This window comes from Urocitellus parryii, chromosome 2 (genome assembly GCF_045843805.1).
Source record: "Urocitellus parryii isolate mUroPar1 chromosome 2, mUroPar1.hap1, whole genome shotgun sequence".
Lineage (NCBI taxonomy): Eukaryota > Metazoa > Chordata > Mammalia > Rodentia > Sciuridae > Urocitellus > Urocitellus parryii.
Window position 1 is genome coordinate 95,692,684 of NC_135532.1, and position 25,709 is coordinate 95,718,392.

Below are 25,709 nucleotides of genomic sequence, written 5' to 3' on the forward strand. Positions count from 1 at the left end.
TGTCTGTTGAGTTCCTTGGCCCATTTATTGATTGGATTATTTGTTTTTTTAGTGTTAAGATTTTTGGTTCAGCAAAGTAGCAGGATAGAAAATCAATACCCATAAGTCAAAGGCACTTCTGTACATCAGTGAGAAATCCTCTGAAAGAGACACTAGGAAATCTACCCCATTTATAATAGCCTCAAAAAAACAAAAAATAAAATACTTGGGAATCAATTTGATGAAAGAGGTGAAAGACCTCTACAGAGAAAATTACAGAACACTAATGAAAGAAATTAAAGAAGACTTAGAAGATGGAAAGATCTACCTTGTTCTTGGATAGGCAGAATTAATATTATCAAAATGACCATACTGCCAAAAGCACTATACAGATTTAATGCAATTCCAGTCAAAATCCTAATGACATTTTTCATAGAAATAGAAAAAACAGTCATGAAATTTCTGAAAAAATAAGAGTCCCAGAATAGCTAACGCAATCCTTAGCAAATAGAGTGAAGCAGGAGGCATTACTATACCAGGCCTTAAACTATACTACAGAGCAATGGTAACAAAAATAGCATGGTATTGGCACCAAAATAGACTGGTACACCAATGGTACAGAATAGAGGTCCCAGAGACTAACCCACATAATTACAGTTATATTAGACAAAGTTCCAAAAACATACACTGGAGAAAAGATAGCCTCTTCAACAAATGATGCTGGGAAAACTGGAAATCCGTATGCAACAAAATGAAATTGAACTCCTGTCTCTGACCATGCACAAAATTCAACTCAAAATGGATCAAAGTCCTAGGAATTAAACCAGAGACACTGTGTCTATTAGAAGAAAAAGTAGGCCCAAATCTCCATCATGTTGTATTAGGCCCCGACTTCCTTATTAAGACTCCAGTAGCGCAAGAAATAAAATCAAGAATCAATAAATGGTATGGATTCAAGCTAAAAAGCTTCTTCTCAGCAAAAGAAACAGTCAGTGAGGTGAATAGAGAGCCTGCAGAACGGGAGCAGATTTTTACCACACACATCAGATAGAGCACTAATCTCTAAGAGATATGTAAAGTATTGATTTTTGTAGAGTGAGAGAGAGGGGACTAGTTTCAATCTTCTGCATGTGGATATCTAGTTTTCCTAGCACCTCTTTTTTCTCTTACTACTGCTGAGATTCTTTCCTATTACATTTCATGCAGCTGCTATTGTGGTAATATTTATAAACCAAATCAGTAGTTTTAGACTTTTTAAATTATTTTAAATTTGCAGTGCTGAAGGTCAAACTCAGGACCTTGCACATGGTAAGCAGCTTCTATCATTGAGCTCCACCCCAGCCCTAGTCATTTTTTTTTTTGGTAATAAAAAACTGACATTTAAAAATAATAAAGGCACATTTCTTGTAGTTCTATTAAGGATAGTGTATTGTTTGTAGATGAGAATGCCCTTCGAAAATTTCACAGCTAGACACTTTGTTCTTTAGGTTTAATGATAAAACTATAGTTTTACAACTAAAAACTCAGATTACTGATTTATTCTGATTGCTTTTATTCAGTAGTATCATTTTGAGGTACTTAATGTAAAATAATTGGAGGTTGAAGCAAGGAATTAAGTATGGAGGTATAAATTAATGGTGAAGCAGTTTACCTTATATGTTACACAAGTAGTTGTCTAGGAATGAGTAACATGCTTGGTTAAGATTTTGATTGCCCTTCTCTTGCCTTCTACCTCCCTTCCCCAAGACATACTTTCAACATAGGAGTGAGGATTTCAACAGAAAGAAGTCCATTTTTTCACAAAGAAATATGAGAACCATACAAATATTCTGCAGTTGTTATATTGCAAATAGAGGATTAGTACTTAAGTGGAAGCAGTTGGGTGACTACTTCAAATTTGGTCTCATAAGTTAGTTTGGATGACAGGACTAGGACTCTTCCAACTCTCCCTGTTCCCTTTTAGATCAGGAAAGAAAAGGTTTGAGTATGAATTTACTGGGGATTAAGTCATTATTGATTATACAAAAAATATAGTTTTTATTTAGGGACATTGTGTTAATTGAAACAGTTAAGGAAAAGGTCTGGATGGTTTGCTTTAATTTTTGTGTATCTTTTTGTTTAACAGTTACAGAACACCAGCCATGTGCCAGGCATCGTCACTGCTGGTTTGTCTGACCTGCATTTCTTGAGTAGTCATTGAGTTTACAGTGTAGTGGAGGGAAAAACATTTTGAAAAAGAGCTTTAATAGGTAAGTGGGGCACTAGGAAGTGAGTAGTTGGTTCATTTGTGGAGAGAGAGCACAAAAAGGCTTATAGGAGGAATGAGGCCTGAAATCTTAATAGTTAAAGGGTTTGCAGGCAGAAGAACTAGGTAGTAGACCTCCCCCAGGTAGGCCACTTACAGTAATGTGGTTTTGTATTTTGTATTTGGTCAGCCATTTATCTAAGGCATTCTGAGTCAAAATCCAATTGTCATTAAAGATTTGAGTTATATATCTTTTTTTAATAATGGAGGATTAGTCATCTGCTTATGTGAAAGGGAGCATTGTTGGGACATACAAAGCAAACTTTTGTGACAAATAATATTTAAGTATAGCCAATAGGATTCTAATTAGGTAAAATTCTTTTTAGTGATACTCAAGGAGTGTGAGTATTTAAAGTGAGGTGGGAACTATGGTTTATTTGGTAGTTGGGCTTAGAATGTGATTGTTTATAGTAGTTAAATTGGAGCTTAAATTTGTATTTTCATTCTTTTTTCTTTTTTCAAAATCATTTTAACAGAAGCCCAGTCCCAGTTTCTTTTGCCTTGGGAGGGAAACAGCTGGTATCAATGTAGATTGAATTCAAGTTGCCTGTAATAAAGTGGAGAACTGTCTGAATCTCTTACATATCAGCTTTCTGTGTAACTTGACTTCTCAGTTCTTGTTATCTTTTTATTGCCCATAAAAGCACAAAGTGGTGGTTTTTTGCATGCTTTTCTTTCTTTTTTTTAATTCATGCTGGGAATTGACTTTTCTGTAGCTGGTGTTTGTTAGTGTGTACTAAGTTAATTGCCCTGATTGTGTCTTTTAAGCAGCTGGTCATTGGTTACAAGAAACAAAGATTGAGTAGTAGAGGTTACAAAGAATAAACTAAAGGACATTTTCTCTTCAAACAGCAGATTAATAATGTGAACTGCTTTGAATTGATTTGTTTATTTATGTTAGGAAGAATTTAGTTTTAGTTGGATTACAGAAGATTTTACAGTTGTATTCAACAGGCAACAGTTGGGAATAGGTGCAAGTCTGTTTCTGAATATTGCTTAAAAGGTACTGTGTGATGGAAATTGTTTTATTTCAACATTTTAAAAAAATTGTTAAGCTTGGGATCAGGTGAAGTTTTTTTGCAAATTTTTTTTTTGTGATAGAAAACATGAGTCCTACCTTGTTAACCCTTTTCCCCAGCCCCTGGTAACCACCATTATATTCTGATTCTTATGAGTTTAACTGTTTTAGATACTTCATGTAAGTGGAATCATATAGCATCTGTTTTTATGTGGCTGGCTTAGAGTATCCTCTGGATTTATTATGTTGCAACATTTGACAGAATTTTCTTTTTCAAGGCCAATTAATATTCCATCATGTGTCTTTACCATTTTCCTTTATTCATTAATCTGTTGATGGACATTATTTTAATAATGTTGATGGACTATTATTTTCACATTGAGAATGGCGCTGCAGGGAACATCAGAGTGCCAATAGTACCTTTTTGAGCTCTTCAGTTTGGTTCTTTGGATAAATACTCAATTGGACTGCTGGAATATTTGGTAGAGATTATATATATAAATTTTTCTTTTTTGTGTGTGTGGGTGTGTTAATGGATATTGAACTCAGGACTGCACATGCTAGGCAAGCATTCCACCACTGAGTAACATTCCTCACTCTGTTTTAAAAATTTTGAGGAACCTCTGTAGTGGCTACAGCATTTTGCCTTCCTACCAAAAGTATGCAAGGGTTCTTATTTTTCTATTTGCTTACCAACAGTTGCGTGTGTTTGTATGTTTTTAAGCAACAGCCATCCTTGCAGGTGTGAGATACCTCATTTTGATTTGCATTTTCTTGATGATGATGAGTATCTTTATGTGTTTTTTGGCCATTTGTCTATCCTTGGATAAATATCTGTCCCTGTCCTTGGCCTATTTTCTAAATGACTTATTAGGTTCAGAAGAGTTCCTTACAGATTTTATAGATTTAACTTCTTGTCATATATATGGTTTACACATATTTACTCTGTTCATTTTCCTTTGTTGTGCAAAATATTTTTAGTTTGGCATAGTCCAACTTATTTATTTTTTGTTGTCTAGGCTTTTGATATTAACTACATGAAGTAATGACCAAGACCTGTGACATGAAGCTTTTCCCTTATGTTTTCTTCTATAAGTTTTACGCTTTCAGGTCTTATGTTTAAGTAGATTTTTATTTATGGTAGAAGATAAAGGATGGGTTTATGCTTTTGCATGCAGATAGGCAGTTTTTCCATTACTCCCTTCATTGTGTTCTTGGCATCCTTGCTACAATTGACAGTATATGCATGGGACAATTTTTGGGCTCTCTGTTTCATTGATCATGTATCTGTAAAGCAAGTATCATGCTGTTTATATTACTAAAGCTTTGTAATATATTTTGAAATCAGGAAGTATGCTACCTTCATCTATGTTTTACAAGATAAATTTGGTGATTTTTTTGGTAGTTCCATATACTTTTATAATCTTTTTCCCTATTTTTTTAAAAAATGTATATATCTATATCATATATATAATTGCCATTGAGATCTTTGATAGGAATTGCATTGAGTCTGTAGACAACTTTTGGTGATAAGGGCATTTTAACAATATTGTCTTCCAATTCACGAACACAGGATATTTTCCCATTTGTTTGTGTTCTCAGTTTCTTATACCAGTGTTTTATAGTTTTCAGTACATGTTTTTTTTTTTTTTTTTTTTTTTTTTTTACCTCTTTAGTTTATTCCTAGGTAGGTTGTTTTTTTTGATGCTATTATAGATGAATTGTTTTTCTAATTTCCTATTCAGATAGTTTATTAGTGTAGAAACTTCACTGATTTTTGTATGTTGATTCTGTATCTTGTCACTTTACTGAATTAATTTATTGGTCCTAGCAGTTCTTATTTTAGGGAGGCCTTTAAGGTTGTTCTTTATATAAAATGTAGTCTGAAAATGGACAGTTTTACTTATTCCTTTTTTATATGAATGCTTTTTATTTCATTTTCTTGTTCCGTTACTCCTGACTAGTATTTCCAGTACTGTGGTGAAAAGAAGTGGTGAAAGGTGGCATTCTTGCCTTGTTCTTGGTCTTTTAGGTCAAGCTTTCAGTTTTTCAGCTTTGAGTGTAACGTTGGCTGTGGGCATTTGAAGTACTTTCCTTCTGCCCTTGTTTAGTGAGAATTTTTTAAATGAAATGGGCTTGAATTTTTTCAGATACTTTTTTCTGGCATCTGTTGAGATGATCTTTCAACTGCATGTTCATGTTTTAAATGGTTGATTTTATGCACCTTATTTATTTATATGTTAAACCATCCTGGCACCATAGGGACAAATCATTTGGCCATGGTATAGGGTCTTTTTAATGTACCATTGGACTTATATTGCTAGTATTTTGTTGAGTTTTTTTTTTTTTTTTTTTTTTTATCTCTGTGTTTGTCAGGGATGCTGGCTTGTAGTTTTCTTGTCTTGCAGTGTGTAATGTTAGCCTCATGACATGATTTTGAAAGTGTTCCTTTTTTTTCAGTGTTTTGAAAGAGTTTAACAAGGGTTGTTGTTAATTCTTCTTTAAACCATTGGTAGTAGTAGGTGTACCACTGAGCTATAACTCCAGCCCCAGGAAGGACTTTTAAAAATTTTATTGAAATATGTAAATAAATTTTTTGTTCAATTTGGAGGTAATATAGTAAATGTAGCTATACTTTGTAAGGGTCAGTGATCCTATTCCTTATTGATGTGTGTCATAATGGAATAAGAAGTTAACAGTATTTGTCAAAGAAAGTGGAGCACCAAGAAAAATTCTATCTATTGTGGTAGAGGAATTGTTAGAAAGGTGGCAGAGGCCAATAATAACCCTAGAATCAAATATCAATTAAATGATTCAGAAAAAAAAGATCACTTGCTAGCATGTAAAACATTATTGAATTTATAATGAATTGGATACATAGGAAAATTGTGGGATTGTAGCTCTCATATTCTTTACTATTTTTACCTGTTTTATTTTAAGAAAGTATTTAGTATGATATAAGCATTGGGAATGAAAATGGGTACTTTGGGGGAAAGAGAAAGTTGTAATTTGTGGCAAAAAAGAGTTGGGGATGATTGAAAGTATTTAGTTGGAGATTAGGGCTAGGGCAGAAAATATCAGGACTTTGCAACCACTGTTTCAGATTATACTTTTATTTTGGAGACCAACCTTTACCATTGCACGTCTACTTACATCTAGGGATACACAATGAACAAACCATAATCTTTAGGCTTTTATTGCCTTGAGGATGTCGTAAGGAACCATGATGTGAATTCTACAACCAAGTTTCATCTATAGGGAATTAATGAAAACTACTAAAGTAATTTATTGAATGTATACTGGTTATGATGACTTGAAAATATTTGTAATGTTTTCTGTAGTAATATACTAGATTGATTTGGTCAACTAGTATATATTACATCTCAGTTTTTTTTTCTTTTTTAAGGTATCAGGAATTAAACTCAGAGGCATTCAACCACTGAACCACATTCCCAGCCCTGTTTTATATTTTATTTAGAGATAGGGTCTCACTGAGTTGCTTACAGCCTTGCTGAGTTTCTGAGGCTGGCTTTGAATTCTTGGTCTTCCTGCCCGGGGAGTACAGGTTTGGTCCACCATGCCTAGCTATATCCAGTTCTTTAGATAGAAAGGGAAGTGACATCACTGAATTTTATTATTTTTTTGTAAAGCATTTTTATTGTAAAATACATTTAATATTATGTTCACCATTTTAGCTACTAAGTGTACAATTCAGTGATGTTAATTAAATTCATTAAGTTCTTTGCAACTCTCACTATTATTTCTAAAATTTTATTATCCCAAACTGAGACTCTATACTCATTTAGCAGTAACTCCTGATATCCCCTTATTTCTAGCTGCTGATTACCATTAATCAACTTCCTATCTCTGAATTTGAGTGCTTTAAGTATTTCATACCTATAGTATTTTATATTATTCAATATATGTCCTTTTGTGGTTGACTTATTACTCATAGCATAAAGTTTTCAAGGTGCATTCATATGAAGTATTTGACAAAAATTTATTTTTCATGGTTAAAATATTTCATTCTGTGTATATACCATATCGTGTTTATCCATACAGAAGTGGATGAACACTGGGATTCTTTTCACTTGGTTATTGTGAAAAATGCTGCAGTGAACATTAGATTACAAGTATTTGAGCCCCTGTTCCTAATTATATTGAATATATACCTAGAAGTAGAATTGCTAGTCATGCAATTATTCTTTATTTAGCTTTCTTTCTTTGTTATGTTTTGTTTTTTGAGATATAGGGTCTTGCTTTGTGCCCAAGTTGATCTTGAATTTGTGATTCTTCTGCTTCAGCCTCAGAGAAGATGGGACTACAGGCATGCACCACCACAACTGGCTTCTGTTTAGCTTATTAAGGAACCACCAAGCTGTTATTCACAATGACTACACCATTTTATAGTTTCACTAACATTGTGCAAGGGTTCCAGGTCCTCCTGTCCTCACCAATAGTTATATTTGCTTATTTCATAACAGCCATCTTAACAGTTGATAGCTCTTTGTGGTTTTGATTTGTGTTGAATACCTTTTTATGTGCTTTTTAGCCATTTTGTTTAGTCTTCTTTGGAATAATGTCTATTAAGTCCTTCAACCATTTAAAATTTTTTTTCTATTTTTTGTGTTTGTGGGTGTTTTTTTTTGTTTTGTTTTTTTTGTGGTGCTGAGGGTCAAACCCACAGCCTTGTGCATGCTGAGTACATACTCTTTCACTGAGCTACATACCTCCATTCTTTTGAATTTCAGAAATTCTTTGTATATTCGATTATCAGTCGTTATTGGATAAAATATTTGCAAAAAATTTCTTCCATTATGCAAGTTTTTTCACTTTCTTTATAAGGTCAATGCCCAATTGTTGTAATGCTCAAAAGTTTTAAATTGAATCAGTTCCAATTCATCTACTTTTCTGTTCCTTGTGCTCTGATGTTATATCTAAGAATTTATTCCTAAGTCCAAGGCATGAAAATTTATTGTTTTCATCACTGGGTGCAGTGGTACACACCTGTTATCCCAGTGGCTTGGGAGGCTAAGGCAGGAGAAATGCGAGTTCAAAGCCAGCCTCACCAAAAGTGAGGTACTAAGCAACTCAGTGAGACCCTGTCTCTGAACAAAATACAAAATAGGACTGGGGATGTGGCTCAATGGTCAAGTGCCCTGAGTTCAACCCCTGTCCCCCTTCCCCCCCAAATTACCATGTTTTCTTTTAAGAATCTGGGGATGGGGGTAGAGCTCAGCTCAGTGGAAGAGAATGTGCTTACTATGCATGAGGCTCTGGGTTCAATCCCCAGCACTAAAAAAAACTCCTCACAAAAAAACCAAAAACCCTAGGGTTTTATTTCTTATATTTAGACTATTGAACCATTTTGAGTTATTTGCATATGGTGTGACATGGGCATGCTTCACTTTTTTTTTTTTTTAGTTATAGCTAATATACACTGTTTATTTTTTCTTAAAGATTCTGTATTGTTAAGTTTGAAGGTTATAAGATACATCTAGTGTATTATTTTGTCTTTACTTATTGAGTATCAGATGATTAATGGAGCTAAGCATTATAGTTCTTAAAATATGTTCTTTATTCTAACAGTGATTCAAAATTAGGAATGGTATGTAAATTTTGTTACATAAGAATGAAAATTGTACATAGCAATAGCATAAAGTCAATATAACTAACAGACTAGAATAAAATATCTGCACCGTATCATAAAGAGCTATGATCCTTAATGTATAATTGTTGAAAATTGATAGAATAAAACAGTGAGAGAAAATACTCAAAATATATAATAACTTCTATAAAAGCACAAAAATCACTCTTAAACCTAAGAGAATGTTTCACATTCACCCATAGAGATGTGCAAATTAAAATACCTGAGAAACTGTTTTGTAGCTATCACATTGGCAAAAATCAAAGTATAATAACCCATCCTGTGGGCAGGGTATAGGAAAACGGACATTATTGGTGTGAAAGTAAACCTTTTTTTGTGGAGAATTTGGTAACATACAACAAAACCTTATAGATCATTTGCTTTTTTTCCTGTCGTTTTCTGTTCTGGGGATTTTTACCTGAAGGGACACCCCAAGCAGTGTTAAAATACTTGTACATGATTCATGGATCATATGTACTCATAGTATAGTCACATAGTTGTTTACTATGTGCTGTATAACAAGAATGAGGAAGATCTCTGAACAATTGAGTGATCTCCATGATATATTGAGTATAAAAGAAAGCATAGGTGGAATATGTTACTCTAAGCCAAAGAAGAAGAAATAAACCACACACTTATCTGCCCATTTGTGCAACAGGAAACATAGTATATATTTAAAACTTAAGATTGCTTGCATAGAGGGTGGTTACAGAGAGATTGAAAGAATGGAGGAGAGGTGTGACACGTGATTTATAAGAATTAAGTTATATATTTTTGTTGTTCTCCCCCCACCTCCAGTCCTGGAGATTATATCTAGGGGTGTTCTGCCACTGAACTACATTCCTAGCCCTTTTCATTTTGGAATTTGAGAAGGAGTTTAAGTTGCCCAAGGTGGCCTTGAACTTGTAATCCTCTATCCCAGCCTCCTGTCCCACCTCCAGTTGTAGGCGTGCCATGCCTGGCTCTAAGTTATATTTTGTATACTTAAAGATGATGAGAGAGAGAGAGAGAGAGACTAGGGGCAAACATCTTAAATGTAATAATACCTCTTAACTATGAACAAACCTAAGACTAATGACAAACATAGCTATGCAAATATTATACTTGAGTAAGTAGATTTTTAAACAGTGGTATGGTTACCGTTCCAAAAGTACTTTATATATTTTAAATGAAGCAAATAAAAACATAATGGTGATAATGAAAGTCAGGTTTGTTATTATTTGAGAGAGAAGTTATAGGTAAGGAAAGGGATTGGCCTGAACCTCAGGGAGTTAGATAGGAATTGGCAGGTTTTTAACATTTACAGATAGGTATAAAAATATATATATAATTCTTACCTCTGTTGGTTGTGAAGGCCTAGAACCTGTAACACTTCTGAACACAGTCCATCAATAAGAGAAACCGAGGCTCTCTGCAGAAATGGTTAATTCCAATGCTAGAGCTTGGAAAATACAAAGATAGGCTTGGACTATCTTGTGCCAGAAAGTAAGAAGGAGTGCAAAAATTGATGAGTGCTTGTCAAAAGGATTTAAGGAGCCAGCCTATTCAAGTCTCCCTGCAGGCTACAAATGGGACAGTTTGAGCAGTAGAATGATAGTAATGCATTAAAATCCATGTGAAAAGTGAATGTGTGTTTGTACAGGTGTGTATATGTGTGTTTGCGCCCATGTGCACACAAACAGAAATAAATAAAGGCAGGTTATTCCTTACAGTAGGATACCACTTATAAATACAGACAGAATGATGAGGTAAGAAAAACCTTCATCTGGTAACCATCATAGTAAAGGTTATTCTAGGAAATGTAGTGAGGTACAAAGTATGATAAGGTCCAGAATATTTTACATAGTCTCATAGTATCTCCTTACAAGAGATTTATTACTTACAAATCCCAAAATAGTAACTTGATAGTTAAAGAATCTCACAGTTACCTTTTAAACAAGTGATCAAAATTGACACCACTGTTAAAGGGACAAACAGTATTGTGTTAGCATGCTTGGGCTTCCATGGCAGAATACTAGAGATCTGGTGACGTGACTTAACCTCAGCAAAATCAAAAGTGCTGGCATTGGCTTCTGGTGAGGCCTCTCAGCCAAAGACAAACTATTTCTTGCTATTTTCACATGGTATGTTCTCTGTGTGCTTTTAATTCTGCCTGTAAGGATATTGATCCCATTGGATTAGAGACATCCTTATGACCTTATTAACCTTACTGTCTTTCTTAGTCTTATTTTGAAATACATTCACATTGGAGATTAAAGCTTAAGCATAATTTTGGAGGGGAAAGGGGGACACAATTTATAACAAACACGCTTCTTGATATGATTTATTGAGAAGGATACAACATTACTTCTGTGATATACCCCTCCCTTCAAAATATATACATCACGGAAATCTATTAAGAAAAATTAGAAAAATCCAAATTGTGATTTTATAAGATGGGGCTGTTCTACACGATGGCCTGATTGTCCTTTTCAAAATTACAAAGATAATGAAGGACCAGAAGACTAGGAATTGTTTCAGACTTAAGGAGGCAAGAGACAAAATAATTACATGCAGTCTGTGATATCAGTTTAAGTTTTAAAAATAGTTAGTTTAAATTAGGAGCCAAGAAAGGACTCCATACAATAATTGGTTGCCATATCTCTTAAATAATATTTAGCACTGTCTATCCTTGAGACCCACTCATCCTAGGGACCCACCATCCCTGCAGACTTTCATCTCACTAGTCTGGATTTTTGATCATAGGAATTTAGAAACTCATCCCATTTGGTTTTTAATGTGAAGGCTGGAATTGAAAACCATTGCTCTATATCTAATTACTGCAAATCTTGAGGCTTGATCTGATTCATCTTTTAATTTTTTTTGGAAATAATACATGTATTCTTTTTAAAAAAATTTTTAAAAGATGTTGATGGATCTTTATTTTATTCATTTATTTATATGTGGTGCTGAGAATTGAACCTAGTGCCTCGCACATGCTAGGCAAGCGCTCTACCACTGAGCCACAACCCCAGCCCCCGCTCCCATATTCTTCATAAGTGTCCCACTCCCAGCTGATTCTGAAACCCACCAAAATTTGAGAATTGCCACATTCCATCTTGCCCTTTAGATGATAAAACAATTTTTTCTTGGTGACTTGGGCAAATACAATTTAAAGGAAATCTTATCAACTTGCATATTAAAGGAGACATTCATGGATATTTCTGAGCATTTTGTCATCTCTGTGGTCCTAGACTTCAATTTGGACCCTTATATTTAAAGTGGAAGTAAACCTTCCCTGGGTAACAAGGTTATTTTATAAGATTATGCTTACAGTACCTTTATCTTCCCATACCAGCATTTATTCATTGGTGGGGATGAACAGTGATCCTAATCTAATGTGACTTGCCCACTCTGAGATACTTGCTGACTTCAGTTCTGTCCCTTACCAGCTGCAGTCTAATCCCTGAAGAGCTTCATCAGAAACAGATTGTCTTTTCCTTCTCCCATGGTTGCTACATTTGCCAATAAAATACAGTATTCAGTTTTAGAATCCTTAACCTCAGCATTATGAAAGGTGAAATATCTAGACTCACCTGGTCCTTGTAGAACATCTACCTAATTCATAAATGATGAAATAAATTACTTTTCTGATCAGTTCTGCCATATTTTTTTGTTCTGTGAATAATCATTTTAAAGCCACAGATATGCTTCAGGATAACAATGCTATTCTTTTTGCTGCATAATTGTTCATTAAGACAGGAAGTCTTAGTATTTCCCCCCCTAATATTAGTTTTGAAGCTTTCTGTTATTGAGAATTTTGCAGAGAATACCAAGATGACAAAAAAACAAGGTCACACCCTTCTAAAGATCTACTGTTGGGATGAGGCAAATGCATAAATGTTATATTATTAGTGTTATCTTAGAGCAAGGGAACTAGAATTTGAATACCTGTTATACGTTAGACACTGTGATACATACTTTTATAAATAGTATTTCTTTTAGTTCTTGTTAAAATCAAAATAGGTATTATCCCAGTTTTCCACTGAGAAAAAAAGACTCAGAGAAGATAAGCAATTTGTTCTGGGTCACACAGCTGGCAAAACAGATTTGGGATTACGAATTGGGATTAAGTCTGACCTTGCCTGGTTTCCCTTCCTGGGCATGAGCCTATTGGTGGATTGCCTGAGGTGGTGGAGAGGGGAAGGTGAGGCCAGTGGGGATGATATCTGATGCTGACTTCTGTTTTTTGCCCCAACTTCAGACCCTAATTGCAACAGGGGTGAGGGGAGAAACATGCAGTCCAATCTGGCTTTATTCAGGTTCTGTGGGATCTGGTCATATGCTAGAAGTAGGTAGGGAATTGTAGGAGAGCTGACTTAGAAGATAAAACATCTGATTAATAAAATAAGCAATGTTGATTGTGTGGCAGACACTGAGACCTCTGTAATCTCTAGAACTATATATTTTCCAGAGACATCAGAAAAATTAAAGAATGATTGGGTTATTTTATTCCTTGAAATTAATTGAAGCAGATACTTATTAAGCCATTGGGAAAGCCTTTACAGGACATTTATTCAAGGTAATACAATGCCAACAATATTTGATCTTGCTTGTCATTTGATTAGCATATAGTAGATACAGGATACAAAAGAACTGTGTGAAGAGGAAATCAGCAGGATGCTGAAACAGAAAGATTGATGACACTTCTGAAGGAACAAATACAAAGAAACATTCAATAGCAATCTTCAGAACCCCAGTGCAGGAGAAGGAGGTGATGAGCAAGGTGAAAATATTTTACCTTTAACCCTTGAAGAGAAGGAAAACAAAAAATACTCAAAAGTCTTTTTGATTTTTACGGGAAAATAAAACATACCTCTGGATGGGAGGGAGGCTGATAAAATCCCAGAAAGTCTCTTTACTCTTGATAACCTTTAAGCACTGCTGGAGAAAAGAATGCATCCTATAAAATGTTATAGGGAAGCCCACCAGTGATTTTTGACTAGTACAAGTTCTAAGTGTTTTGTTCAAAATCTGTAATGGTACTATAAGCATAATCTTCCATTTCTCTGGAACAACCAGAGAAATATGTGAGCTTATCAAACAGATTTCAGTGTAGATTTTGTCTTTATCAAGTGAACTTAAAAGAACAAGTTACCATAAGTTTAAATGGAAGAGCCTGCCTTTGTTGTTCCACATGTGATTTGTTGCTCATTACATTCTTTTGTTGAGCCTGCATCTTAATAAGTTTTATGGCAGGTAAATGTTGAACACTTGAACACTTCTGCTTTGTAGTCAAGACAAAACTGGCAACTGATTCCCCAGTTATTACTAGTTTTCTTCTGTCATTTTCCATGACAGTGTTTACTGCCTTGTTAAGATTTATAAGCAAAATCTGGAAAACCCACAAAATAAATGTGTTCTTTTTTTTTTTAACCTTTATTTTATTTATTTATTTTTATATGGTGCTGAGGATCAAACCCAGTGCCTTACCCATGCTAGGCAAGTGCTGTACAGTTGATTCACAACCCCAGCTCCATAAATGTGTTCTTTATATGGAAATTTTGCTATTATTTTTAGTGAAGAAAAATCTAAATAAAATGTGAATTTTATTTTTTAAAAAAGTCTGATCTTGACTGTCGTACTGGCTTTGGTTTATCTGGTTTTAAAGCTATAAACCCTTTATGTTTAAATACAAGCCTTTTGATGAAGTCTAAATATGTAATACATAACAGTAGAACTGTTATATTTGAAGTTGGGGACGAAGCCTGGGACCTTATCCCATCTTTCTGGCTCTGAAGAAAATGTTTGGTTTGATCCCTGCTGCATCATGTTATTATTCCACTCAACTGAATACAGTGTGGACATAAGTGGACTTTTATAGTGTTACAGAAAAAAACTGATTGCCTTAATTCTCAACCAGAAAGAAGCTTGATTATAGAAACTTGGTTTTGGACATTTTTGTAACCAAAATTCGCTACTTCTAATGGTAGTATCATGGGCCTTTCTTCAAACAAGGCTTGCAGATGTGTGCCAAAAGTGCTAATTCTACCTGGATTGTGTTTTATGCTTTATGCTTTTTGTGTTTTATGTTTTATTATGTTTTATGTTTTATGACATTAAAGTAAATGACATTAATACTCACTTTTTGCTGTAATCAATAAGTGATTGCTTCTTAAATTGTGTAAGTCTGTTTGATTTCTGTAAGTCACTGTGAATATGTAGTTCTTGGTTTGGAACTGGTGTGTTACTTTTTTTCCTTCTGTCCATAATATGCCTTCTTCACATTTGTAAAATGCAGTTGTAGGGTTTGATCTCTAGTTTCTCAGGATAATCCTACCTTCCCATTGCTAAATGGTGTGGAAAGGTGCCTAGTTCTTTCATGTTAATTACTAGCACACTGAATTTGGCCAAAATGATTTTTTTTTAGATTTTTTTCCCTATTTCTTGACTTCTGTTGGGTAATTTGAGTTACTTTTGCTGACCTGTTTTTTTTTTTTTTTTTTTTTTTTTTTTTGGTACTGGGGATTGAACTCAGGGGGCACTTGACTCCTGAGCCACCTCCCCTGTCCTATTTTGTATTTTATTTAGAGAAGATCTCATTGGGTTGTTTAGCACCTCACCTTTGCCAAGGCTGGCTTTGAACTCATGATCCTCCTGCCTCAGCCTCCTGAGCCTCTGGGATTGTAGGCATCTGCCACTGCACCTGGCTTGCTGACTCATTTTTATAATCAGATTTCTGTCCGTGTGCTCTAAATGAGGTATAGAGTTACTATTATTTTACAAAAGGTGACTTTTCTCAAGTCACCTATGAACCTATGTTAGTAACTGATCTTAGGAGGTATTAACCTTTTAAAAGTGAATACTTAAATTTTTGGGTTTAGTTTGACCATGCTTTTTAACCCTAGTAAGGCCAGTAATTATCAGCTTTGGCCACATATTTGATACAGCTTGGGGAGCTTTTAAAAATAAGTATGTTTTGGCTTCACTTCAGGTCTAATGATTTATGTTCTCTGGGATGGAACCTGGGCACTTGGATTAAAAAAAAAAAAGATCCCTATCTTAATCTACTTTTGTTACATAATAGCATACCATAGACAGGAGGCTCAAACACCAGATGCATTTCAAAGTTTTGGAGGCTAAGGAATCTAAGATCAAGGTGTTGCTAATTGGTTTCCTCCTGATTATATTTTTTCTTGGAATGGGGATGTGGAAGCAAGCTCTCTGGTGTCTCATTTTATCAGGGCATTAATCCAATCATGAAGGCACCACCCTAATAGCCATATTATCTCCCAAAGACTCCATCTCCATATACCATCACAGCAGGGATTAGGACTTCATCTGAATTTTTGAGGGGCAGGCCCCATTCATATAGCAACCTGTGTAATTATGATCTGTGTCAATATCAGAAACTGATGTAAAGCAGTGCTTACACTCAAACATGAATGAATCATTTGGGGAACTTGGTAAAATGCAAAATTAGGTTTAGTAAATCTCTGATGGGATCTGATGCATATAGACCCCTTTCTAAGTGAAATGAAAATTTGTTTATTTGTGTATAAGAGTTTTGGTATGACTTGGCTCTCCAGTTGAGTTAGTTAGTTCTTCGGGTATATGTGGTTGTATGTGCAGTGTGTGGTTTAGTAAATGTTTGTTGGTTCCATGAGTTAAGTAGTGAAAGGTATAGATTCTAATAAATGTAAAGCAACTGTAAGGAGACTAAGGTAAATTTGAGCTCAAGATTTGATTTTCTTGTGCTGGGGATTCAACTCAGGTAGGCAAGCACTCTATTGCTGAGCTACATCCCTGGCCATTAGCATGATTTTGAGGCCAGATATGAGATAACCATGTTTAAAAGCTGGGACCATAGACAGTGAACTTCTTTAACAACATGTGAAAGACATGACATCCATTAAGATGATTTACTTTAAACAGAACTTGATCTTTATTTTATAATTCTCAAAAATCAGAGCATAACTAAATCATCCAAAGAATGTTGAGACAGTTCTTTTTTTTGACAGAGATTAAATGTTTGCCTAATAATATAAGCATAATATGTAATAGCTACTAAACTGTTACCATAGTAGCCGCATTGTTTAACAATCCCCCCCAGTGTGTGAAGGTTCTACTTTCTCCAGCACTAGTTTTTAGTTGTCTTTTTTACTTTAGCCATTGTAGGTATGAACATAGTTCTCATTGTGATTTTTACTCATATTGTCCCATCTCTCATCTGTATTATTAGTTTTTTTCCTGTTAGATCATTTTAATGAACATAAACACTTGCTGTTATTTCATCTTAACACCAAAACTCTCTTAAAAAAATTGTTGTAATTAGAGTGCTGCTTACAAAAAGGCAGCTGCAAATTAGAGACCTTTGCAACAATTACTTATTTTTTTCTTAAAGAATGGATGGGGTCCAGGAAATTACACTAGATGAACACATCAGGAGCATCCCAAAGTTGTCTTCAGGAAATAGATCAACAAAATGTTTGCAAATTTCTGACCAAATAATTCTTTTAACAATTTAAGGATTACCTCCCCCCTTATTTTCATCTGTTCTTTTTAGTTACACATAATAGTAGAATGCATTTTGACATCTCATACATACATGGAGTATGGTTAATCATTTTTGTGGTTGTACATGATGTGGAGTTATACTGGTCATATCTTCATACTCATATGAACATAGGAAAGTTATGTCTGATTCATTCTATTGACTTTCCCATTCTCACCCCTCTTCCCCTGTCTGACTGGGTGAACTCCCCCGACCCCCCCCCACCCCTGTTGTTAGTCAGTATATGCATATCAGAGAGAACATTCTGTCTTTGATGTTTTGGGACTGGCTTATTTTACTTAGCATGGTAGTCTTCAGTTTCATCCATTTATTGGCAAATGCCATAATCTCGTTCTTCTTTATGTCCGAATAATATTCCATTGTGTATATGTGCCAGTTTCTTTATCCATTCATCTATTGAAGTTGCTCTCTTATTTAATTTAAAAGCATGACCTTTAATTCAGACAATTTAATCCACTTCAATAAACACCTTAGACTTTTGGATAACATGTATCTATCTGCAAAGTTTAGTGGTAGAATGATGCTAATGCCCACAAAAACAGACAACAAAACCTGGTGACAAAATCCCTCTGATGAGGACAGAGGTTTTTCAAAAAGTTGGAAAGGTTAGGAGATTACATAAAACATTATATACACTCTTTATTTAAAACAGTTCATTTTAACATATGGGATAACAAGATTTAACATCTGTGGCTTACCTCCATTTCTTTATTGTAAAGATAGAGTTAACATTGCTTTGTATTAGGAACTACCAGTGTACTGCTTTGTCCTTGAAGATCTGTCATACAAGTCTGAAAAGGCCAAACTATGGTTTTCCAACAAAGCTAAGAACAGTGTATCTGTGCAGAGATAAGAAGCTTCTCTCTCTCTCTCTCTCTCTCTCTCTCTCTCTCTCTCTCTCTCTCTCTCTCACACACACACACACACACACACACACACACACACCAAGTCTGTCAATCTTTGGGAGTGTTATCTTCCAACTCCTATTTATTTTATGCCTCTGTATCTTCTGTATGTATTGTTTCCCAACTTTCCTATTATAAAAAATATAGTTAACATCTCAACACATATGACCTTGTTTCTGGTTACCCAGTAGTATTATTTGGGTGCAGTGAAAGAAGGGATGAATAAGTGCACATTGGGGATTACAAAGTAGAAAACAAAAAAACAGATGTTGCAGGGTGGCAGTGGCACACACTTTTAATCCCAGCAGCTCAGGACGTGGGCAGGAGGATTGCAAGTTTGAGGCCAGCCTCACAACTGAGAACCCTGTCTCAAAGTAAAATATAAAAAGGGCTTGGGGTGTAGCTCAGCACCCTTGGGTTCAGTCCCTGGTACTGTAGAAACAGAAAACCCTGAAACAAACAAAACCAAAAAATAAAACAAACACAGATGTGCAGATTTCACCATAAAACGTAAGGATCTACTTTGTAAATCTGAGCTACTTGGCATGTCCAGTGTTTTTACCCATTATTCCTAAAGCAGGGCCAGTGTTTTGTTTATTTTATTTTTTGCTTTTTCTGGTATTGGGCTTGAAACCAGGAACACTTGGCCACTTGAGTTGTATTCCCCAGCCCTCTGACTGCACCTGGAATTGATAGGCTTTCTTAGCAGAGAAACGGCCACTGCCATACCACCAGATGATAGCTACCATCTTGAGGCTCAGCACACCAGCTAACAATTCATGCAAAGTTGCTATAGATCCGAGTAAAAAAGCCTTCCAGTTCATCATGAAAAAAGTCCCATTCCTCAGAGACTCACAGGTCATTTTTACCTGCATATGAATATAAATAACAACTAACAGCTAAAAAAATGGCAATCTTTTTTTCATTGTCAAAGGGTCTGCTGTTGTCTTTACTCAGTGAGCTCCCAGAAATTGTTGTTTCTTTGGGCCAATATCTGCTTGATGTTCCTCTTTTGTGTCTGGCTCCTCTTGGGTAAGCAGGCTTGTAAAATAATTCCATTCATTTGGGGAGCTTTTGTGTCCTTCATCAGAATCCCTACCTGTCTTGTTGCTCACTGCATCCTTGTATTTATGAATGCATTTCTGCTCTTTTTTTCACTTTACTCACTTAGAATGACAAAGTTCAGTGTGATCTGGCATTCTGTGCAGGACTTTATGATTTTGTTTATAAGTGCAGGAGTGGTAAGCAACTGAAAAACACACTTGAGGCAATAGGTAGAGTTACAGTTGGAGAGCATCTCAAAACATATTTAGAGAGTTAACAACATGCTCCTGTAGAGCAAGATGAAATGAAATAATCTCATTTCCTCCTTGAGATTTTTTAGCACTTTTGTGTCCATAAAATGGCTCTAAAGGATTTTATATAAATTATGATCAAATATAGACCATATCTATGTGCCAACCACACAAAGGGTACTTGAAAATTTTATGAATAGGCATATTTGGTACCAGAGTTAGCAATTTTTCTTATTTTTCCTCCCTCTCACTCTTTCTCTCTCTTTTTTTTTTTTTTTTTTTTTTGTGTGTGTGTGCATGAGTTAGAGATCCAACCCAGGGCCTTGCACATATTAGGCATACTGTCTACCACTGAGCTACACCTTTAGTCAATATCTGAATGATAGAAGTATGTTTAAATAAAAAAAACTTTACAATATCTGAATATCTGAATTCCCTTGATTTAGTTCTGTGATGACCTACTTGAGCTAGTTATATTATTGAGTATATACTATAACTATTAACTAGTTCTTAGGAAAAAAGTAACTATCAGATGAGCAGTTATTGCTTGTGGGTCAAATGCTACATTAGTGAACCTAATCCCCAGTAAATTCTGTTTAGGCACTATTATCCCTATTTGATATGTAAGTAAATGATTTTCAGGAACCTTAAAGTACAAGATCTTTATTAAATGCCATTGTCACTGCAGGCAGTATAAACATTTGATCTTTTTATTTGCCTTACAATCTTTTGAAAAAAAATTTTTTTAGTTGTAATTGAACACATAACTATTTTATTTATTTGTTCGTTTGTTTATTTAATTATTTATGGTGCTGAGGATGGAACCCAGCACCTCACACATGCTAGGTGAGCGCCTCTACCTCTGAGCTACAACCCAGCTCCATTATTTGCTTCACAATCTTACAAGATGAAATGTCATCTGGTTTAATTCTCATTAAGTTATTAAATTTTCTTGAGTATTTAACTTAGAAATGTTCAGTGAATTCCTTTTCTCTGGTTTAGCTTGTTTCATAGATTTGAAATAAGGGCATTTTAGTGCCTCTAAACATGTGCAAGTTTTATAAATTTCCCAATTTTTCTCTTAAGTCTTATAATTTTAAGACCTTGCATGAAAGAAAGGTAATCTATAATTTCCTCAGTATTTTTAGTCATTAATATCTCCTTAATAAAAGTGGAAAAAAAACTGTTGCTCTTTGTTTCAAGATATTTAAAACATTTAACAATGCTTTTTTTAAATACATGAGATTCGAAAACTTGTCTTTGGCTCCAGTAATTTGATCACCCAGAAGAAATACTTTTCTCCCTCAGCTATATACTATTTTTTTTTGCAGTAAATTGAGATTCTTTTTGCATACAGGCCTCTGTGCTGAATCTTAAATTATTATTTGATCTCATTTGTTAACATAAAGAAGTGTTATTTAAAAATTTTATCCTAAAAATGTTGATTATCTCAGTTTGAAAACATTTCATCTGAAAGCTTAAAATTTGGATCTGGATAGTAAGATGATCACTTTAGTTTCAGTATTGTTTTAATCAAGTGGATGTGTAGCAACTGAGGTGCTTTTTTTTCTCCAGAGTTTCAGTAGTGGAGAGGTTTTCCCCTTTCTCCAGCCTACTCAAAACTTTTTGTGTATAAGAAATCTCAGCTTAGGACCAAAGACAAGTCTGAATTGGGCATTTGTTTCTAGAATTGTGTGAACTAGGTATTTGCTAAGAAAGTTGGTCAAGTCAGTAATCCCATTACTGCCTTTCTTGTGATGTACTCTGCACATTACCCCTTCACTCACCTGTGCATCCTCTGCTTGTCTGGTCTTTTTTCTTCTCATTTTCCTTCTAGTTTGGGAATAGCTCTTTAATCTGACTTGCTGTCCTGGTGCTTTGGAAGAGTAGCTGGGCGTCCATTCTGGGCAGAAAAGGGTAGAGCTGATCAAGGGGAATAATTAAAATGGAGAGAGTTTAGCTGGTCCTTGTTCCTTGTGTTAAACGTAATGAGTTTAGAGGATTATGATTATGTGTAATTATCAGGATCTGATAGATGGGACACCTACTTTTACTCTTTTTTTTGTTTTTGTTTTTGGAGAAATAGCATCTTTTTAATGTAAAGATTTTGAGTTCTAGCTGGCACTGGTGGCTTAAGTTTTCAAATATACTTTCAAGAAAAATAGGCTGTGGTTAATATGAAGGTGTTTTATTAGGACTCAGTGCTCATTAGTCTGAGAATATTTTTTTAACTGTGGAAAATGAGTTATTTTAGATTTTCATTTATTATTCTGGATTGCATTACAGTTGTTTTAATGTATTCAACTATTTTTTCTTTGGTTTTTATTTCCTAGGTTGCACGTTTTCAAAAAATACCTAATGGTGAAAATGAGACAATGATTCCTGTATTGACATCAAAAAAAGCAAGTGAATTACCAGTGAGTGAAGTTGCAAGCATTCTCCAAGTAAGTGGTTGGTGGGAGAAAGGGAATAGATAGTGTGAAATCAGTCTTTTAGGCTTTATCAATCAGTGATGCCCAATATAAGTTTTTTCAATGATAGAAATACTGTTTTGTGCTGACAGTATGGTAACTGTTGAGCTTGAAATGTGGTTAAACTTGACTGAATTAACCATGACTATATGACTTGAAACTTGACTCCTGTGATAGAGGAACTAAATTTAATTCTTTTATATAACTGTACTGTGGTTACTGGCTACCTGATTATGACATTGCAGCTCTAGATCACTAGCATTGCCAGCCAGAAACTACTCGTGCTGTGTAAGCACTAGTTGGATTAGGAAAATAATCAATTTAATTAATAACATAGTGTTTATAGAGTTTATCTTTTTTTTTTTTTTCACAAGGGTTTTCTAGGGTGAAATAAAAGCTAAGTGCAAGTTCAGAGTTGCAAATAAAATTTAATTCCTTATGTAATTCTTTCTTTTCTAGTTTTAAAAAGCACATCTATTGATACATGAAGAAAAGAGTGCTTTTAAGTTTTCCTTCAGACATTCACATATTTTGATTGTGGCATTAAAAACATTGCTTTTTTTCTTTTTTTTGGCAATAGTAGGGATTTAACCCGGGTGTTTATACTTGATAGTCAAGCATTCTGCACTGAGTTATATAGCCTCAGTCCTGTTATCTATTTTTTGAGTTTTTTATTTGTTTATACTTTATTTTAAGTATTTTTAAGTTTTGAAAGTCTTGATTATTGATCTCTATTTTAAAGCTTTCTGTCAGGGCAGCTAGTTATTTTAGGCTGCAGGAAGTTTCATTTTTTTTAATAATAGCTACCATAGAAAACATGACATAGTAACTGAAGGATTTATATGGTATTATCATAGATGGTATTATAATGTCCCGTGAATAAGTTCATCTTAATTACCTTAAATAACTTAAGAAGTACAAATTTCCAGTGTAAAATAATTGTACAATCAAAGAACAAAAAGTAATATTAACCTTAGGGTTTTGATAGACTTGGAGAATGAGGCAGGCATTTATAACCTCTAAATATTCTTTTGGAAAATAATTTTAGTAAACAACATTAAAAATAAAAAAGCTTGTTAGGATGTAGTAGGGACTGGTTTGTATTATCTCTTTCTGATTATAAAAATGAGTTTGTTAAACTCCTATCTTGTTGCTTACAGTTTTTGAAAATCAATTTTATTGAGGTATAATTTACATAAAATGCAATGCACTGATTTTAAATGTACAGTTTGCCTTTTGAAAATGTGACTGATACCACAATTAAACGGAACATTTTATCACTCCAAAAGGCTCCCACAGGGGCTGTGGCTGTGGCTCAGTGGCAGAGTGCTTGTGTTGCATATGCAAGGCACTGGGTTCAATCCTCAGCATCACCTAAAAATAAATAAATAAAAATATTGTGTCCATGTATAACTAAAAAATATTAAAAAAAAAAAAAGACTTCCACATGTCCCTTTGGAGTTGATTATCTCCAGGTAACTACTGAGAAGCTTTTTGTAACCATACATTAGATTTCACAATTGTAAACTTCCTGTAGATGTGTTCATACACTGTGTAGTCTTTTATGTTTTTCTTCTTTTGTTCTGTGCTAACATTTTTGATAACTTTTGTATATAAAATTGAATAGGCTGATCTTCAGAATGGTCTAAACAAATGCGAGGTTAGTCATAGGCGAGCCTTCCATGGATGGAATGAGTTTGATATCAGTGAAGATGAGCCACTATGGAAGAAGTATATTTCTCAGGTAAGATACTTTAATTTGTTTCTCTGCTGTGTTAATTTATGTGGATTTTTTTTTAAATGTAGTTGTTTACTTTTGTGAGGTTATTTATGGAGAAAGAAAATAAATTTAAAAAAACATTTTTCTCTAATAATTTCAATATGTTAGCATTTACTGTTAGGCTGGAATTTCTGTAATTTTTAGTTTATAACTTTTAAAGGGCAACATTTTCTATACTAATAGATCACACAAAGATGATCTTGTTGGCTGTAATTTCCTTTGCAGATATTGAACATGTACTATTTTAATTATAGGAATGCTAATAATTTTTAAGGCAATCATGGCCAGTTTAGAAAATTATTTAAGTTCAGCAATTTAAACTCTTAAGTGCCTGGGTATAAATTAGATCTTAGTTTCTTACCAACTGTATAATCTTCTTTAACCTCTGTTATAAAAGGCTATAACCTGCGTAGATAGTAAGCTATTTATAATGATATTATTATTCTAATCTTTTAGGAAAGACATTATAGGATTTTTTTTAATAACAATTTTGTTTGTGTAAAAACTTTAACTAGTGGGGATGGTTTGCTAAACAAATAAGTTTTTTTAGTAAAGAAAAATTCAATGCCTTTAACCAGCACATTTCTCCCCTGCCCCTTCCAGTAGGTTCTTTTTTAAGAAGATTTATGTTTAACTTTTCTAAAGGGTCTTGCTTGATAAAGAGCACAGATTTATCAGTCTTAACTTTGCATGTGAGTTTGTCTAAAGTGGCAAAATTGAAATTTTAGGGATTGAAAGATCTTTGTGTATGTGTCTTATTTTATGGAATATTTTTTACTTTACATAATTGTATTCTCATATTTACCATAGTTTCATCTTATGTAAAACTTCAGAAAGTATTAACATAGTTTACTCTGGAAATGCTTTGAATGATTTTTATTTTTTCTTGTTACTAAAGCTAAAGAGCCCATTTCTTGGGATTTCTGTGAAAATTAAACAGTACACATATAAGCATAAACAACAATTAACAGAAAATATCAGTTGTTAATCATAAAGTACTGGGTGACTCTTAACTCCTTTCACAGAACTCTGAATTTGTGGTTCCGTAAACATCTGTCTGGTGTCTACAGCCTACCAAGTGGTATGCTTAATTAGTACTATGGCACAGCCTTTTTAGCAGGGTAGAAAAGACCATGGGCATTGCTTTTAAAATGTGATGGTTAACAGCTACATTTTGAATAGAGTTTTATGGTTTACACAGTACATTTGTAGTTAATCTTTATCACAAATTCCTTGATATAAGGTTCCATTTCACAAGGTGATGAATCTGGGTGATGATTAAGTTGCCACACAGGTGACAGGAATTGCATTGGGTCGTGGTTTGTCAAACCTTAACTATATTGCAGTTGTAATTTTATTTTGCTAGAACAGTGATGTCTGCCCCACCCCTACCCTTACTCCTTGGACTCAATTAGAGATTGTTTAAAAAAATATGATGCTGGATCCAGTGCCCTGCGATTCTAATTTAATTGGTCTGGTTCACACCTGAGCATTATTGGCATTTGTTACAAGTTCCTTTTGTGAGTCTCTGGTGAAGTAGTATTGAAACCACAGCAATGGAGCTGTGGCTTCTGTATTCATAAACTGTGATATCTAGGGCCTGGGACTCTTTGCTGGCAAGATTCTTTGTAACACATTTATTTTGCAACTTTGACAGTGATGTATCACTTTAGCATAGGAAAAACATTAAGGAGTAAGTCTAACTGGAAGAATTTGGGGTGGTTCTGTTAGTTGGCCTTTTAAGTGCTGCCTAAT

General features: G+C 34.4%; 1 protein-coding gene across 1 annotated transcript in view; it reads left to right on the top strand.

The window, feature by feature from the left end:
- Positions 1-25,709, top strand: part of Atp2c1 (ATPase secretory pathway Ca2+ transporting 1) — a 117,813-nt gene that overhangs the window by 40,676 nt on the left and 51,428 nt on the right. Inside the window, exons 2-3 of the mRNA XM_026383917.2 lie at positions 22,037-22,147; positions 23,802-23,918. Of these exons, the coding sequence (XP_026239702.1) occupies positions 22,037-22,147; positions 23,802-23,918 (228 nt within the window). The remainder of the gene's footprint in view (positions 1-22,036; positions 22,148-23,801; positions 23,919-25,709) is intronic.